This window comes from Numida meleagris, chromosome 2, assembly GCF_002078875.1.
Source record: "Numida meleagris isolate 19003 breed g44 Domestic line chromosome 2, NumMel1.0, whole genome shotgun sequence".
Classification (NCBI taxonomy): Eukaryota; Metazoa; Chordata; class Aves; order Galliformes; family Numididae; genus Numida; species Numida meleagris.
Genome location: NC_034410.1, coordinates 146,944,019 through 146,962,529, shown reverse-complemented (window position 1 = coordinate 146,962,529; position 18,511 = coordinate 146,944,019). Strand labels below are relative to the sequence as shown.

Here is an 18,511-nt window from a genome sequence, read left to right as displayed (position 1 = left end):
TCCGACCCCCGGAGGCGGCCGGGAAGGGCGGGGCGGCGCGTACAGCGCATGCGCGCACCCCTCTCCCTGCGCTTAGACCGCTCCGCTCTCCCCCCGCCCTCTCGCGAAGTTGGACTCTCCCTATGCATTCCCTATGCCTGTGGAATGTACCACTCTATGCGCAAGGGGGGGATTTTCTTTTTCACCCTTCCTTTTTCCACCTCTTTCCTTTCCCTTCTCTCATCTCACGCTCTCCATAAGGCTTTATAAATCTATTAAAGAAGGTGTAATTATCGATTACTGCATTTCAAGGGCAAAACGCACGCAGTATTTTTTTTTATCCCCCCCCGCGCTGCCGCCGCGAGTGGTCCGCTCCGCCCCCACAATGCCCCGCACGCTGGGCCGTGCTCTCCTTTTGCCCCGCGGAGGCCGAGCGGAGTGGTAACGCGCGTGGGGGCCCAGTATTGCCGGTGAGTGCTTCCCCTCTCGGGTTCCTCCTCATTTCGGAGGGCTCTCCCCGTGGTCCCTTCGTCCTTCGCTGCCTCCCCAAGAGATGTGGGGTTAGGGTCTGGGAGGGCTTTCCCAGTTTTAAGTCATTTGTACTCCATATCCCCACAAAAAGGAGGATGTGGGGGGACTTCAGGGTCCTTATACCCCCACATCCCCCCAAAAAAGAGGATGTGAGGAGGCTTTATGTCATTTATGCTGTCACGTATCCCAAAAACAAGGTGGTGGGAGGGTCCTTGGTTATCTTTAAGATCTTCTTCTCCTTTCTCAGAAGGATGTGGGGAGACCTTTGTTATCTGTTACCTTTATCTTCTTCCTCAGCTTTAAGGAAAGGAGAGTTCAGGCTTCTTCCACCTCTGTGGGGTCACAGGTTGTAGGGAGATGGATGTGAGAGCACCCCATTACCTGTGGCTTTTCTCCCAGCTCTGTGCGGGGCTTCCCCTTACCTGTGTTTAGTTTGGAGCTGGGAGTCCTGCAGCATTGAATTCCTACATCATCCTTGCTCCGTTAATGGGCAGAACTTGGCATGGGTCATGCTGCTGCATTCTGCTCTGCTGTGTTAAGCTCTTCCTGCATCCCTTCACCCTTTCCACCACCTGGTATCAGATTATCTCACTTTACCCACTCCACATGCTGCTGTTCCCAACCCCTCTAACTTTTTTAATGCCCGTATTGCTGCTTTTCCTTTTCTTTCCATGATAGCTGACTCAGGAAGTGGCCATTCCAGAGCTGTGTTTTTGGCAGCAAGACAGGGCTGAGGCTGCTGACGTCCTCTCTTGGGGCTTGCAGAGTGTTGCAGAGATAACTTGAGCTGCTGAGGCTGCTGCTGTGTGTCACTCCTTCCTTCTGCCCCACTAAAATCCATGGGGATCTGTTCTTTCACATCTAAATCACTGATGTTTTGAAATTGATTCTAATTTAATTTCCTGTATGGAGGAGAAAATGCCTTTGCTGGGGTGTATGGCTGTAATTCTTTCCTCTCCTTTTTCAGGTGTGCCCTCTTTCTCCCTGACCTTGCAGGTATGCCTTTTTTTCCTGTTCTGCTTGCTTTCAATTTACTGTTCTTTGTGAAGGTGACCACTTCTGTCTCTCCCTGCTGCTGATTTCCTGTGCCCTTGGTTGTGTTGTCATTGGCAGTCAGCAGTGTTGTTGCTGAGAGCGAAGAGTTGAGGTGTTAGGTGATCGGGGTTGGGTGTCACTGTTGTTTCCCTGGATAAAGGTTGGTGTGGAGCTGCTGCTTTTATAGCAGAGTGACCTGATGGATGTGGTTCCTCTCCTGACTGTGTCCAGCTGTTTTGTACTGCTCTTCTGATTCAGGAAAGAGCCAATTCAGGGAGTTAAACCAAGAAAGCATCAATACTAGACAGTGTTCATGTTTTCTTTTTCTTGGACCTGCAGAAATCATTCTGTTCCTGTATAGTCCTTGGGGTTTTTCCTACAGCTCGTACTTCCTGGGGAGCACAGAGGTGTCCTACAGGAAGCTGCAATGTGTCCTCATCCTCCTGCTGCCACCTGACACTCATTTTTTTTTTAATGCCATCTCTGATTGCCAGGGGACTAAACTGTTTGTAATCTTACTCTCTTGGTTATGACTTGCAGAAAGCAGCTGTCACTCCCCTCCAGAAGTCAGAGCTGGGTGAGATGTGCTACTTGTGCTCATCTAAAGAGACTTTTCAAGGCTGCAGGAAACACTTTTAACAGCTCAGTGTGGCTTAATTTGTGGGAGAGCTTTGTTCAGCTGTGGCACTGCCTCATTGCTGTGCGTTGTTGGCATCAGACAGGTCAGCCTGGCAGCAGCTGAGATTAAAATGACAGTTGACCTCCAGTGCAGGAAATTCTGCAAGATCTAATGCAAGTTGCCTCTGGGGAGCTGCTGCTAACATCTTTATAACTTGACTCTGGGGAAGAAGATTGATGTATTTATTTTACAGGCTCTCAAGTTAGGAGAAATGTAGTGTTCTCCTGGACAGAGAAAAAGTAGTGGCTTCCATCAACCAGTAAGCAGAGTGGACTGAACTTTCTTTTTTTGTTTTTGGTGACAGCCTTAGGCTAATGTATTATGTGCTTTGGTTTTATGGACTTCTTAATAAGTAGCTAGATTTCAGGGGATAATGCAGCCAAATAGCTTAAGGCCAAAGCTTACGTTGGATTTACAGAACAAGAGTAACTTTAGGTATTGTCCTGCAGCAGTGGAAGCACTGCACGGATTTGTTCTGCCTTAAAATAAGCAGGAATTTGTTGACAACAAATACCAGAACCAAAGCTCTGAAGCAGCAGATACAACTAAAAAGTTGTCTTTTGGGCTTTTGTAAGTTCTTGTGTATTAGTTTATGGGACAGCTAAGCATTGACCTGAGTTACTTGAGAGCATTTCATGACTTGGCATTGATAAGTATTAGTAACAGGATTAGCTTTGTTGTTTTGTGCTTTGTAGAACACCTGATAGGTTGTGCAAAACTGTTGCTGGTTGAAGAATATGTATTTTGGGAGAGCTGGTGGTGCTCTGATCTGGAATTAACGGGCTGAAGCAGAGGTCTGCACCAGCAGACGCGATGGTTTGTGTAGCTAAAGCCACTGTTGTGTAGTGAAAGCCTTTGTGACTGCCTTTTCTCTGGAAGAACTGGTGAATGCAGAGCAAAAATAATGTTTTCCCCATTCTTGTTTGTAAACTTCATTGTGAATCTGGTTTTTGTCTTTTATTGTTGGTTATTTAAAACTGAAGGTAACTGGGTGGCTGTCTTGGTAAGGATGCATGGCTCTGGAGAGTTAACTGGCTGTATGTTTGATGAAATATGAAATGTGCTGTGCATTTGAAGGGGGAGTTAATTGGCTGTTGGTTGTGTCCTTGCCTAATCTCTGAAACTTGGCCATTTCTCTAAACTTCATATTTTTCCTTATTGCTCTCACAGGAACTAAAAAAGTAAGTACTCTGCAGCTGGCATTTGGTTTGGCACTTTTGGGAAATGGGGCATAAAGACAGGGGCCTACAGCTTTACCAATGGTTTTCTGGACAGATTATTGCACGACTTTCAGATTTCTACTGGAAAATGATGACTTTGGACTGTGATAACACCTGCTTTGGGTTATCAAGGTATTCCCAGTAAAGGATCTTGATTTGCTTGTAGCTTGTGTTTTTTTCCTTGGGATGACTCTAATGAATGCGAATCTGAAGCCAAACAGCATGACAGACAAATGCAGAACCCTGATGTTCTGTTTAGGAGTCCTTACTGATCTAAGCAACAGAAAAATCCAAATGTTTTGCCTTCATGCTTTAGCTACACGTCCTAGCATGTAGTTTCACTTGTGGGTTTTGTGCTGATCATTTTCTGCACCAGGCCTGGATGGACACAATTTCAGAACGTGTGCACTGCAGAACTATTTTGCACAGCAAAATACTCTTTATTTGCATCATTGAATCGTTTTCTTCTCCACCAAATGAAATGCAGGTGTTGCTCTGGCAGGTGTTGCCTCACCTCAATGCTACTCTCTGAGAACTGCATTTAAATTGGTGCTCGTGTAAAGATTCTTTTAAGGGAGATGTAATATAATGCTGCAGTGCTTTACTATTTTTAAGCTACATATTTTTTTCCCCTAATAAATTATGTTTAGAGGAGGAAAACGCAAAGCACACTCAGTGTTTTATTAGCTTGAGTAGATTTTTTGGGAAAGCGTGATCTCCAGCTCTTGGTTGCTTTTCATGGGTGGTACCTGGGGATTTGGAACCAAAGTTGTGCTATCAGCTCCCTCTGTTGGCTTTCCAGAGGCAGAGCACAAATCGGTGTAAGCAATGACCTCTAAATAGACTCAAGAATTAGGGCATCCTTTTTTTTTTTTTAAGCATATCTTCCCAAAGCGGTGCCCGGTTGACAACACCTAACAGGTAATTGAGGGCTAGCCTACCTACGTGGAAAAATGAAGGCAGTTTAATCTCCTTGAGCTACAATTTGTAATTAACAGTAATTTAACTAAATGCTTAGGCTCCTTCAGGTGAATAATATTGGCTTTTGACACTTACAGAGCTTAAAGTACTAAAATCTAGTGCATGCCCTCGCTTGATTGAGTCTTGCTGCAACTACATTGTTGTGCTTATCTCTTAATGCTGCCACTCTTTGGAAGATGAGGACGAGGAAGCCTCCCTGCCCCATAGAAAAGGTGTGGGTAGACAAGCACAAATACGATGAAGCGGAGAGACTGCATTATGAAAGAGAAGCAATGTTGGCCACCGTGGCCCCAGAGGAGTGCCTGGAGCTGGAGGCTGTCAATGGGGTCTGCAATGATGACTCTGCTGAAGGTGAATTCAAGGGAGACCTGAAGAGAGGCAAAAACGGCAAGAAACAAAGGAAGAGGAAGCGTTCTCCCAAACCCAAAAATATGGTCTCCAAGATGGACTCTGTTTTGAGCGGTTTATTAGCTGACAGCGTGTGGTTTGACAAGCCTTTGTATGATCGTGCTGAGAACTTGTATAGGAAAAGACTAGTGGATTGTCAATACCAAGAGGCAGCAGAGACTGAGCTGCCTGAGTCAGAAGCTGTCCAAGATGCTCCCAAGCCATGGATGCTTCCAGCAGCCCTGTCCTGCTCCCACGGCATCCTGAGTGCGTGTCACCATGTCGTTCAGGGCATCTGGGTCAACAAGTTGGACTTTGATAAGGCTGAGAAGGTGTTCCTTGAAAGGTCTCAGTTCTTTGTTCCTCCAAACGTCCTTGCCATCCCCACTGTGTGCTCAGACAGTGGGAACATTGGGCTGGGAACGCCGGATGAAGGCTATGTGACAGCCCTGCCTACGCCTGCTACACCGAGCTTAGCTCCTGATGTCATTAATTCCGCTTCCATCGCTAGCAGCTTGCCTCGCTCTGCTGAGCCGACGGTCAACGGTAAACCACAGGCTTCCAGCTTGCAAGCTCTCATGTCAGAGGTGTGGTTGGAGAAACCTCTCTACGACGGCGCTGAGAAAAGCTTCTACGAGAACATGTTCAATAGTCACCCGCCAGGCTCCCCCCAGGCCTCAGAGAACCACCAGAAGGTTGAGAAGAGCCCCAGCGCTGGGGTGCAAGCAGGCACTGAACACGTGGAGCTCATTAGCAGCTCTCAGCTCCCTCCACCCACCTCCTTCTTCCTGCATGAGGACAGTGAGCGTGTGTGGCTCAACAAGATGATGTACGACAGTGCTGAGTCGCGCTACTACGCGGCTGAAGCTCTGAAAATGTCAAGAGCAGAAGAGAACGTGGGGATGCCGCAACCCGCAGTTGTGGAATCCCAGCCGGCTGCTGAGGGTTTGAGTGTACCTGCGCCAGAAAAGAAGTAGGAGAAGTTTATTCTGGGGGTAACACACATGCGAAACTGGGTCAGGATTGAGCTGAAGGAATTTGCATGTGTAGAAGATGAGCGTCCTTTGTGTCCGTGGGACTGAGCGTGTGTTGTGCTGTTGGGAGAGGCTGCTCCTGGGTTGTTTGTGGGATGGGGAGTTGGGAAACCCCCTTCAGAAAGGGGAAAGTTTGCCTTACTGGTTTATTAAATCATTTGTTCTGCAAGCCAGCTGGATTCCAGCCTATTTGGTGCTCAGGTGTGGGTGGTCGGGAAGTGCTTCTCATTGTAGATGGCCTTTGTAGTTATGAATTGTAGATAAACCTTTCTGTCCTTGAACTGATTTATAAAAGCTTCCATTGTTAAGTCTTGGATAAGATGCAGTACGATGCTGTGCTTTCTGTTAAATCTGTGCTTTTCTGCATGACTGTCTGAACCCCCCAGTTTGCTGTAATGACATGGGAGCCTGGCTGAGGGCTGCTGCTTTAAAGTTATTTTGTAGTGCTACGGTAGAGACTGATGTATTTGGTGGAAAAAAAAAAAGGAGATTCCAGAGCTAGTATTTGTTGGAAAAGTAAGATCTTTACATCAAGTGATATGGATTGGTGTTTATAGATAAGCTTCCAAGTTGGCCAGAACGAGTTAGTTCATCTTGAGCAGGGGCTGGCAGCGTTGAGTGTTGGCAGTGGTTTCAATGCAGGTTACCCATACTGGTGTCTTTGGAATGGGTGGGTGATGAGGATGAATGTTTTCCAAAACACTCTTCCATTGGCTTCATTGGAAATGTTTGTTGGAGAGCTGATGAGGAAGGGCTGCATTGGGTTGGGGAGGGGCTGTGTTGCTTCCTCAGAGTTGTGTGGTAGAGCCTGGTCACAGTGTGACTTTGTTGTGGTGCTTTGTCCTTGCAGCAGGTGGGCTTCTGCATGCAGCAAAGCATTGCATGGCTGGGTGGAAGCTTGCACTGACAGCCAACAGTTCAGAGCCTTATTCAAGGAAAACTGAAATTTGTTGAAATTTGTGACCTGTAGGATCAGGAGCTGCCTGGCTGTGGCTTGGTTCTCCTGTCTTTGGTTTCAGCACTAAGAGCATTATTCTCTATCTGTCTCATGCCCAAGACATCTTTCTTAGTGGTAGATTCCAGCGTGTGTTGAACATGATCTAGAAAATCCTCCCTGGGAAGCTCTTTGCTGGAAGGTGGTACAGATCAGCTGATTTATTGTGCCCTCCCAGTGCCCTTTTGCTAAATGCAGGTCAGGCAGATGGGTGGCTGATTAGCCTGCCCTGCTTTCCTAATAGGATCCTGTTTACTTAAAGCTTCCCACCAGAGGGGGGAACTGCTCAGCAGAAAGCTGCAGCCACAGCTCTGCGGGGTAGACAGCACTGCTCTCAAAATCCCATGGCAAGCTGCTCACCTGAAGCGCTCCTAGGAGCTCACTTCATTCCTTTTCCTCCCTCTGCAGAAAAATGGCAGCTGACTTCCTTTCGAGTGAGAAGATCTGGTTTGAGAAGTTTAAGTATGACGATGCTGAGAGAAGGTACTACGAGCAGCAGGTGAATGGGCCGGCTGGCAGCTCTTCACAACAGCAGGTAATGTGCTCTCAGGTGTGCTGGAGCCTTAATGCAGAAGGGCACTGTCCACCTGGATGTGTTCTTCTGCATTATTTCCACTCTGAATGTTGTTTTTTTTCCAAGTGTGAGAGGCTCACTAAGCCCGCCCCGTTTTGTCTTTGTCTACTGTTTGTGCACCAGGACTTCTCCAGTACAAGCAGTGTGCTGGGGGATCGGGTGCCCTTGTGAAGGTGCTGTTTTACTGTGGTTTTGGAGCTACTAAGCTTTTCTTGGCAAGGCTTATGTTGAATATATATGATGCTTGATGTTGAAAGAAAGGTTGGACGAGATGATCTCAGAGGTCTTTTCCAACCTTTATGATTCTGTGAAGGTGCCATGACTCCAAATTGACCAGGAATTACATTCCTCTCTTTGTACTGCATCCTATGATGCAGGAAAACTGTGTCACAGCACTGAGCTGGGGAGAGCAGGTGGAATGGGAGCACGGTGCTGCTGCAACGCACCTGAGCTAAAATAGTTCACACAATTCTTAGTCCCAAACTATGGCCTTTTAAAGCACAGAGCTACTAGAACCTCTTCCTGCAATGTAAAAAGCTGTTAACTGCTTATGCACTTAGCTGGTGATGTGGAAAGCTGCTTAGTGATTTATGTGGCTGTCCTGCAGGTGTTCTAGGGGAAGCTTGCTTCACTAGTAACTTCTAGGCATGCTCTGTCTGTTCCTGCTGCTTGTGCTAGGATAGTGGTGGCACAGCGTCAGGGATACTTGCATAAAAATTAGAAGCTGTAGGTAATCATCTGAAGCAAATGTTAAAGAGATTTGGGGGGGGGGATTGCGGAAGGAAGAATACATTTTTTGTGCTACATAAGGAAATTTTGCCTCCAAGAGGTGATGTGAAGGCTCTGATGGAGGTGCTGTAGTGTTCTTGCATCCACTTCTTTGCTAAGGAAAAGGTCTGTGGTCCTTAAAACCTGTCTGCAGCCTCTCAGTGATTATCCACCTGGATGTGTTCAGGCTGGTGTTTGCCCAGGCTGTATGGCAGAGGCTTGTGGGCAGTTTCATATCACAGATCTTGCTCATGGGGTTACAGTCTGGAAGAGATGAGGAGTGAATGGATCCTGGAAAATGAGTTTATGTGCTAGGAGGGGAATCCTCCCCATCAAGTGAGCAGGAAAATGAGGGGGGAAAAAAGTGTATGGCTGTGCCCTGGGATATACTTCGCTGGATTAAAGGCTTTAGTTAGGATTGTCACTTCTTGCCTGAATGCAGAGACAGGTAATATTAAAAAAAAAAAAAAAAGGGGCTGCCTAATGGTAATCCCTAAAGAGCACAGAGGTGACTCCAGCCATGTGCCTGCGAACTGTGCAGGGTAAGAACAGAATTTCGAAAGCCCTTGACTGGGTGATCTCTGGACACATGATCTGTTGTGTGGACAAAAGTGTCTGATGTGTGCTGCTTGATTAAGAACCAATCTTCCTTGCAGCTAATTTAGCAATACTTTCTGAATCATTAGAAGGAACCCTCCCCTATAATTACCCTTTTTTTTTTTGCCTTTAAAGCTCCCTTACCAATTTCCCATGTTTCCTATTTTTTTTAAAGAAAATCTTGGTTCTTTCTGCACTGTTTGCAGGAGAACGGAGCCAGCACGATCCTCCGCGACATTGCCAGAGCCAGGGAGAATATCCAGAAATCGCTGGCCGGAGTGAGTACCCGAGCTCTCACCAGCTGGCTTCCTGCAACCATTTTTAGCTGTGGTGCATCTCACAGAACTCCGCTGTGACCACTTCGTAGATGGTGTGGCTTCTTATTTTTAAGTCAGAGGAGATGAGTAAGGTGTGCAGCGCTGTGTACCACCAGGATATAGCACCATCTGACCAGGGGCACCGTTGCTACCTGAGTGCACGCTGCTTGCTGACCTTGTAGTGCTTTTAAAACTATAGCTGGATTTGGGACTAAATTCTTCAACTGCATTTCTTTACTTTTTTCTCTTGGTGGGTGTTAGAGTTTATTCACACAACACTTAACAATTCACTGTTAAAACCACCTTGCTGGGCAGCAAAGCACTGAGCTGCCAGCAGAATTGGTCTCTCTTGGGGTACACTGAGCTGCCACCTTCCCTTTCCTGTTTTGCTTTCAGTTTAGGGTATGTGCAAAAAAATGGTGTCTTCTATCTGCTGCAGCCAGGGAATTCATCCTGCCTGCTGGCTCCAAGCCTGGACCATCCCATGAAAGTTCAGAGTTATGTATTGCTGGAGGTGTTTCTGTGCTGATAGGTGACTGGATATAACAGGCAGCACTGTTGTAATTAATTCTTTTCAGCAGGAAGCTGGCAGCTTAGATTGAAAAGTGTTCTGGTTTTATGGGTGAAGAGAAAAAATCAGAAGTAGAATATGACACGTGTCCTGATTTCTGACCTCTGCATACTTGAACATATCTTCCATCTGAGGATATCCATCCTTTATCTGTACTGATTTGGCCTTGTAACTCCCTCTTGGGAGTTATTTCTAAATCTAACAAGGAATTGAGCGCTTTTCAAGGTGAATATTTCATGTTCCTCTTTAGCACAAGCAGTAAGAAGCTGTGTATTTGGGGTGAATACAAAGGAGTTAGGCTAATTGCTTTTCCCATGGTGATCTCACTGTTCCTCTGGAACTTGACATTACAAAAGCAGCTTCTGCAACTGTTTGTGCGAGTGATCCAAGTGCTGCACTGGAAGCTTGGATGCAGGAGCAGTGGGGTGTATTGATAGCAAGGCTGCTGGGAAAGGGTGAGCTTCGCTGTGGTTGGATTTGGTGGTTCTGAACACAGCGTTGGAATCATTGGGAAGTTGGGACATCTTACTGAAGAGGAGGGAGGTGCCTGGAAGCTTCTTAATGCTAATTTCTGACTTCAGCATCAGTATTTCAGCCAACAGCTCAGGGAAGTGGGGAAAATAATACCCTGGGCATTCAGTAGAAATTAACAGCCCCCATGTAAGACTTTTAGCTTGGACTTTAGTGAGGCAGATAGGTGGGGAAGTGAACCCCCATTCTATTTCCACCAAGGGTGGAAAACCTGTTGCAAATAAAGCGTTTCAGACCTTATCAAATCAAGCAAGATCTAACATCTGTTTCCTCCAAAACCTGCAGGCTGCAGGAAGAGAGCCTGGATGTGGTGAGCAGGGCCAGGAAACCTAAACACAAATGTCCTGGCAGTGCTGCTGGTCTGCCCTGCAGGTGTGTTCTCATCTTGCAGGATGACCTTGTGGTTTGCTAGAGACTGAGCTCAGCCTGAGGAGCTTCTTATTCTGGCCTGTGCCTCCTGCTTAGTGAGCTCCTTCATATGAGAAGCGTGTCAGCTTGTGTTAGCCAAGTCCTATCGTAGGGAAGGCTAGGAGAACTGGCAAAGCACCAGACCAAAGCCAGAACAGTGCTGAGAATATAAAGTATGTTAAGCCTCAACAGGAGTCCAGTGTTGAATATCAAAAACTGTTCTGTTTCTTGCTGCCTGTGAAGAAGACTCAGTGGGTTGGAGGATTTAAGGCCAGGATTTGACCACAGCATCTAAAAATTGGAATCTGGGTTGTTGTAAACAGAGGGTTTGATTTTTTTTTTTCAGGTTTGAAGGAAAAGCATTGTTCTACATAACTGTGTTAGGGAAAGCATCATGCGCTCCAATCTGCTCCCGAAGTATGGAGCTTCTTGTAAAAGTCGAGCATATGGCAGTGGTCTCCTCCTTGATCCCATTTTACAGATTGTGCCTTATTCAGACCATCCCACAGAGCTTATTTCTTTGCTTTTTCAACCCATGGCCATACCCTGGCCCTGGGACATAAAGCAGTAAGCCACAGTTAGGTCTTCTGTTTCCATGTGCAGGTTAGAAAGAGTGAGCTGCTGAGAAATCAGCCTGAACCGTCAGCTTTTATAGCTTTTGTTTCTGAACAGTTATTTTTAATCCTGGACAGCCATCCCATAGAGCAGGCCTGGAGTTTGGTGTTGTGCAGTGTGTGATGGAGCACTGGAAGGGTTTGGGCACTGCTTCTGTACCTCCTGAAGGAGAGCACAAAACTCTGATGCCAGAAACATTTGTTTGCACATACCTTTCAACATGCTTTGCATGGTCATCCTTGCTTTCAGCAATCACTGCAGCTGACCTCTGCTACATCACTAATGCTTTCCCAGGCCAAGTTTTCAACATGTGCTGCAGCTGATGGTGTTGAGACCTCAGGTGGTGAGATCTTACAGATGGGGTCACGAGGCACAGGAAGGAATGACTTGTCCAGCATCATCAGCAAGTCCAGCAGAGCTGGTAGCTGAGCTCCCACTTCCTAAACCCTTCCATGGGGCTGTAATGAATGGGTGCTGGTGTGGAATTCTGAAGTTCTTAGTGCTCTGTCCCAGTTTGCTCTGTTGCAAAGCCCCCTGTATTTGTGTGGTTCCTGGATTTGCTTCAAAGCTGTGCACGCACCTCTGTTATTGCAAAAGTGCTTGGAGGCCACGTTCAGAAACCAACCAGGACCCATCCTGCTGGCATTACACAGGTGAAAGCCTCTTCTAGTTATCAAATGTGATGTATTTTCAGTGTGGTGTATGGCCAAACCTTCTGTATTTTCCAAGCTCAGGTAGGCTGAGCTGAAGGGGAGAGGTGCTGCACCTCTGCATGCAAGAAATAGGTTTGTTTTTTGTATGAAGCAGTGAGTGCTTTGGGAGCTGGGACTGGAGAACCTATGTGTTATGCAATCTGGAACATAGTTGGTAAAAGCTGCATGCTGTACTTTGCAGCTGGTTTACACATTAAGGGTAAGGGCTGATACCTCCAGATCCTTCTTGGAGAGAAGTGCCAGCTTTCCATCTGCCTCTGTTAGCAGAGGAAGAACTCTGAGCTGTTGCAGTCCTGACATAAATTAGTCTTTCAGCTGATAATGGAGAAGTGTAACCTTTGCCAGCTTTTCTTCTTCATTGCTGTTTTTGTCTCTGATTCTTAGTTTGTTTTAGAGTCAAATTTCAGAGAGGGCCAGGTGTTGGAAAACATTAAGAGCTGCAGCTGTGGGATAATGTACAGGAAATAGCTGAAGTGATGCTCTGGAACTCCCCCACCTTTGGGCTTTTGAATTTCTGTCCTTTATATAATTCACAAACAGTTGTGTTGAGCTCCCTTTTGGCACAGTTGAGTCAGAAGAGGAAAAAACTCCTGGGTGTGCATAGAAAAAAAAAAAAACACTGCAGGTAATCTGCAGCTTCTGCTGGTGACCACATCTCTAAAAGTTTTACAGCATCCTCAGCTCAGGGGGAAGCCCACAGATTCCTGTGGGACACTTTTCATAGCTTATTTAATTGGGACATGACCACCTTCCAGAATTGGGATCTTGGATCAGTGTTGTCATGCAGTCTGGTTTCAAAGCCCTCTTGTCTTATTGCAAGCCATAGCTACATCCTTTCTTGGTAAGCACAGAGCCTGCTTAAATGCTTTGGTGTTGTGTCTCAGAAATGTGATGAGAGCTTCAAACTGCCAAAAGCTGCATTGCTCTGCTGAATCAGCAGGGTGCTGTCAGGGGGCTGCATCTCTCCTTGCAGGTGACAGCTCCTGTATATGTGTTGATCATGAGTATAAAAGTACTTCTTTGGTGTGGGAATGGGTGTGACTCCTGCCAGATTTCAGTCTTCTCATTGAATTACCGTAGACCTTGGCCCTTGCATGAAGTTGCACCTTGGATGATATATGTAAAACAGGAAGAGGTCAGGCAATGAGCCCACCTGCAATTTAATTTTTGCCTTTGGTGCATAAATCTATTGTTCATCTGATGCGATGAGCCCACTGTGGCTAGCAATGCAAGGGTGGAAACCAACACCATTGAGTTGTTGGGTGTGGAATGAGTGTTGTGTTGCCTTCCTCCTCTCTAAGAGAAGGTCATCAGTGGTAATTGGACACCTGCTGGGAGTCTTGTAACTTTGCATGTGTTTCTGCCTGTAGGGTATTACACCATGCATGGACACTTAGTTAAGACCATGGTGTGTGCTGCAGTAATGCATGCATCCGTGACCTCACAGGTGGGGAAATGACGAAGGCTGTAACCTTTAGCTCTGCCACTCTGCTGTGTGACTTCCTGCAAGCACCCAGATGTGCAGCACGAAGATGGCAGAGCTCATGGATGGCTGGTTTTATGCAGGCTTTGTTCAGTGTGGAGTTGGTGTGACGTTAACTCGTTGTTTGACCAACCTGCCTGCATGTCGATCTGCTTCCTGCACTCCTCCAGCATGAGTGAAATGCTTTTCTGTCTTCTTTGTTGAACCAAATATCCCCCAAACTTTTCGCCCTTTCCAGCAGAAGACAGTTCCACGTAGTAAGGAAGCTCCTGCCCGTCAAAAGAGGCAGTCAGGCCGCTCAACTGTAAGTCCTCTGTGCATGAGTAGAGCTGGTTGTGTGATATGAGAGGAGGCAGCGGTGCAGACGTGGGCCAACTTCTGATTCTTTTCAACAAGGAGCATTTATCCTTTGGCACATGGTTGTAGTTCACCCAACAGGGCCTTACTAATGAGGCATTTAGGAACTGCAGATTTGCACTTCCGTTACTGAGCCTTGATGGCCTGCAAATATGGATTTTGTGGTGATTTTGACCTCTGGTCCCTGTCCCTTCTGTGGGTGGGTGGAGAAAGGTCTCTGACATTCCTGCTCAGAGCATCTCCCTCTGCTCTGTGCATCCTGTAAGAGAGTCCTCTCCCAGGGCTCTGCATCTCCCAGACCTGTTTTCCATTTCCCCATATTCCTCTCTCTTCATCTTTAGTGACAGCTTGTCAGCTGTGACTGAAAACAACATTATTATCTGCAGAGTGCACTTGGAAGAATATAAATTTTCACTATTGTGTTCAGTTATAAATGGCACTTGAAGCATGAAGGACTCTTATTTTCTTTCTTTTTCACTGATCTAAAGTTACAGATAAGCCCTTTTTGCTGTTAAACCAAATGCATTTGAAGCTGAATCAGTATAATTGCTCCCTCAGGGTGTGTTCAAGTAAGTTTAAGTTGCTTTGAGAGGAACTGAAGGCTGGACTGCGGAAGGTGGGAGTGTAGAAATGCTGTGATCTCTTTGTAGCTTTTGCAGTGACTTGCTGTGTGACGTGAGCAGGTCATTTCTGTGCTCTGTGCCTCAGCTCATCTGTAAGAGGAGACACCTGCCCCATAGAAGGGACTCAGTGTGATAACTTTCAAAACATTTTGTGGTGTTCAGTGATGATCTGAGACTGCAGGGAATGACTTCATCCTTTGCTCATCATTGCCAGATGGAACTTCTTGATGCTTCATGCTTCATTATATCGAGCTAGCATATTTTCTTTAAAGCTGTCAGATAAAATGTCCGTGTTCTTAGCTTAGTTCTTAAATTTTCTTCCCCAAAGGTTTGACTCTGTTTTGTTTCACTGAACCACTGAGCATGGGAGTAGGTTAACAGATTGGTTTCATTTCCATTTTCCTTGTTGCAGAGTGCAAGCACAAGTTCTTCTGGGCCTGGTGACCAAAATGAACTTCTTTCCAGAATCTCTCACCTGGAGGTAGAAAATCAAAACCTTCACAGTGGTAAGTAGGAGAATTCTCTGTCATATAAGCAAACTGGTTGGGGTAATTTGCCCTGACATGAGAGTTGATGCAGAGCCTATGAGCAAGTTTCTAACCTCCCTTCCCTCATCCCCCCCCCCCCCCCCACTTCTTGCAGTTGTTGCAGATCTCCAGAAGGCCATCTTCAAGCTGGAAAGCCGCCTGAATGCTCTGGAAAAATCTACCTCCCACCAACCCTCACCAGTTCCACCAACGCAGGTGAGTCTCAGCAAAGTGCTGCTTTATTGTCACAAAGTTCCATGTCGCTTCCAAGGTCTGTCTCAGTGCTGAGGATGGAGAGATGCCTGTAGTTAGGATGAGATTGTTGCAGCTTTCCCAGCAGTTCTGGCAGCTGCCTTATCTTTCCCAAAGCAGTATGTGCAGAAGGAAACAGTGCACCTGAAGACAAGCAAGGAAGCTCATGCTTGGGGAAGGTGCTCAGTTGCTAGTGCCTTCTCCTTTCTTGTTGAGGGAGAAAATAAATTTCAGTAAATCCTTTGGTAGGAATTTGCTTGTCAATCTGTAGATTTACAGCATCCTGGAAAATAGCATGTTTTCCATTTGAGTGGAAAGAGACAAGCAGTTCACCTCCAAGAGTCTTCGAGGCAGTGTATGGTCTCCTCTAGATAAATAGTGGCCTTGCGGCATGCAGCCAGGCTGATCTGTGAGGCCAGGTTCTCAGCTGCTCTTCTGCTCGTGCTCTAGATATTCTGAACCAGTCAGCCCTTAAGAGAAGGATCAGCTCTTGACTGTTTTTGCTCTGTGAATTGAAGTATGGCCATGCTGGGCAAATTCAAAGGTCCCTCTGGTCCAGTGTCCTATGTTGATGGCTGTTGGCTGATTCTTCACATCTTGCGGACTGTGCTTACTGTCTGTAGCAATGTAAACTCTTCTCTCCGTTTTCCTTACTGCAAACTTGAATGCATGTCACCTTCCTGAAGAAAGTGGAACCATTCAGTGTTCCGTCCAAGAAAGTAGAGCTGCCGTCTGCTTCACCTGCAAAGAAAGCTGAGCCAGCTGCTGCAGAGGAAGATGATGATGATGACATTGACCTTTTTGGCAGCGATGACGAAGAGGAAGATCAAGAGGCTGCCAAAGTGCGGGAGGAGAGACTGCGTCAGTATGCAGAGAAGAAGGCCAAGAAACCAGGTCTTATTGCCAAATCTTCCATCCTTCTGGACGTGAAGCCGGTGAGTAGGTGAAGTGGGAGAGCTCCTGAGTGAGGCTGCAAATCATCTCACTTGTGTATCTGAGCTGAAGGTTTGACCTGCACGTTTCCAAACAGGGGTTCAGAGGGAGGTGGGATATTGCAGGTGGGATCTGCAGCCTTTGTGCTGTTCCAAAGCAGATGTGTTGATGCAAGAAGAATCCATCTCATGGAGTGGAGAGGGGTTGCATGTGATGATCCCAGGAATTCTCCTCCAACTCCTGCAGTTCTGTGATTTTTGTCATTCTCATGTGACCTCCAGGAAAACATTAAATTCCTTTTCCCTGTGCTTGCAGTGGGATGATGAAACTGACATGGCGAAGATGGAAGAGTGCGTGCGGTCTGTCCAAATGGATGGGCTCGTGTGGGGAGCCTCTAAGCTGGTCCCAGTGGGTTATGGCATTAAGAAACTCCAAATCCAGTGTGTAGTGGAGGACGACAAAGTTGGGACAGACATCCTGGAGGAGGAGATCACCAAGTTCGAGGACTATGTAAGTACTTCTCTTGAGCTTTATAAAGCCATTCTGCAGACTTTCTGCTCATCATCCATCAAACTCTTGCTTTTACACTCAACCTAGGCAGCACCAGGGTGGGAATGCACGAGTTCAACCCTGGTGGTTAAGGCTGGAGGTGCCTCCATCCCCATTCTGCCTCCACTACTGTGGAAATGGAGGGTGGAAAGGATGACCTAAAGGAACTATCTAAAGATTGATGCAGTAGCTAGCACACTCGTGTCCTGTTATGACCCTTGAGGGTGGGTGTTATAACAGCTGGGGAGCTGGCCTAAGACTTGTGCAATGCTCAATCTATTTTGAGCAGAACGAGTGTGTGCTGTGAGGAATTCCCCCACTGTGAATGCTTTCTTCCTGAAAACACCTTGGTGACCTCTTGCTGCTGCTCTTGCTGTGTTGCAGGTGCAAAGTGTTGACATTGCTGCTTTCAACAAGATCTAGAAGCAAACCTATCCTCTCTTGATACTGTAACGAATAAAAGATCAAGGAGTGCAGATTGGATGATGGCTTTCTCTGTTAAGTGCAACTTCCCCAGAGTGATGTGTTGTAAGATTTTGGGGGTATTTCCCCTCGTCTTCTTGATAAAAGGAAAGACCTAAAGACAAGAGGAGGTACCTATGTTTCCAGGTTGCTGTTTGTGCTACCTGTAGCAGGTCACTAATGCAGGTCCTTTGGCTTGTGAAGAACCAGGTCTCTGCTGAGTCTGGCCTATGGAAAGGGGAGGTGACATTTTGAACTGTAGGTGTTCATGAGGTGTCACAGTGCCAGAGTCCAAGGTCCAGCTGCCAACACCTAGCAAGGGGGAGGCACTGTGTGGCTGCACTGTAAGCGCAGATGGAGCTGCAGCAGCACCCACCCAAGCAGTGACAACTCCACCCTGCCAGGAAAACTGGCACTGCAGTGCTCTGTGCCTGCCCTGTGACAATCTCTCTTATGCCCTGGTGTCTGTGGTCATCCATGTGCTACCGTCCACTGTGTCCTATGTTCTTCCATGCCCTGTGTATCCCTGGGCCATGTCCACTTCTACCCCCAGTGTGCCCCATGTCTCCACTGCCTTATGTCACCTCCGTATCCCCTAAGACACAAAGTGCCACCAGCTCTTTCCTCCATACCTTCCAAAGCCACCAAGTGCTGCCTGTGTGCCCCAAGTTACCAAGTGTCCTCAAGCACTTTCCCTATCTGCCATCAGGTGTCCCTCTTGTCCCCCTAAACCCTTCATTGCCACCTGTCTCTCTGTCCCTAAAAGCCACCATGTGACCACTGTGTCCCCATCCCCCTTTAAGCTACCACATGCCACCAATTGTCCCTCTTGTGCTCCTGATCTCCCTTTAAGTCACCAGCTGCCCCCCATGTGCCTGTTTCCCCAAGCCACCAAGTGCTCTGTACGTCTCCCTCTAAGCCCCTAGATGCCTCTGTGTCCCCAGGTGTGTGCAATCAAGCTCCTCTCCCTCTCAAGCCACCACATGCCCAGTCTCCCACATATGTCCCTGTCACGCAAAACCACCATGTGCTCACTACTCTGTCCCTAAGTCTCCAAGTGCTCCCCTGTGCCCCCAGGCTACCAAGTCCTCCCCATGTGCCTCCCTAAGCCAAATGCCCTTATGTCCCCTCCTAAGCCACCAAGTGCATCCTGTGCCACCGACTGTCCCCCCAAGCCACAAAATGCCCCTTGTGTGCCTCCATCCCATTGAGTGCCCTGTGTCCGACTCCCCCCAACAAGCAACCAAGTGCCCCATGTGCCCCTCACATCCCCACCAAACCACCAATATCCGCAGTGTCCCTGTCCTTCAAAAGCCACCAAGTGCTCCCCAGCCCCAAGTGTCTCCTGTGCCCCTCCTAAGCCACCAAGCACCCTCCCTGTCCCCTCCCAA

The 18,511-nt window shown here is 47.2% G+C and overlaps 1 protein-coding gene across 5 annotated transcripts; it reads left to right on the top strand.

Annotated features, from left to right (window-relative positions):
• Window positions 203-17,141, top strand: EEF1D (eukaryotic translation elongation factor 1 delta). 5 transcript variants are annotated; one of them, XM_021387498.1, is made up of 9 exons: window positions 348-449; window positions 1,478-1,506; window positions 7,249-7,375; window positions 8,986-9,057; window positions 14,810-14,903; window positions 15,040-15,140; window positions 15,863-16,111; window positions 16,425-16,619; window positions 17,043-17,141. In XM_021387498.1, the coding sequence occupies exons 3-9, from the start codon at window positions 7,253-7,255 to the stop codon at window positions 17,079-17,081; spliced, it is 873 nt and encodes a 290-aa protein (XP_021243173.1). In that variant the 5' UTR covers window positions 348-449; window positions 1,478-1,506; window positions 7,249-7,252; the 3' UTR covers window positions 17,082-17,141. The 5 variants fall into 5 exon arrangements, with proteins under 5 accessions (XP_021243170.1, XP_021243172.1, XP_021243174.1 ...); XM_021387497.1 differs by lacking the exon at window positions 1,478-1,506 and having other exon boundaries at window positions 333-449; XM_021387499.1 differs by lacking the exons at window positions 1,478-1,506; window positions 8,986-9,057 and having other exon boundaries at window positions 333-449.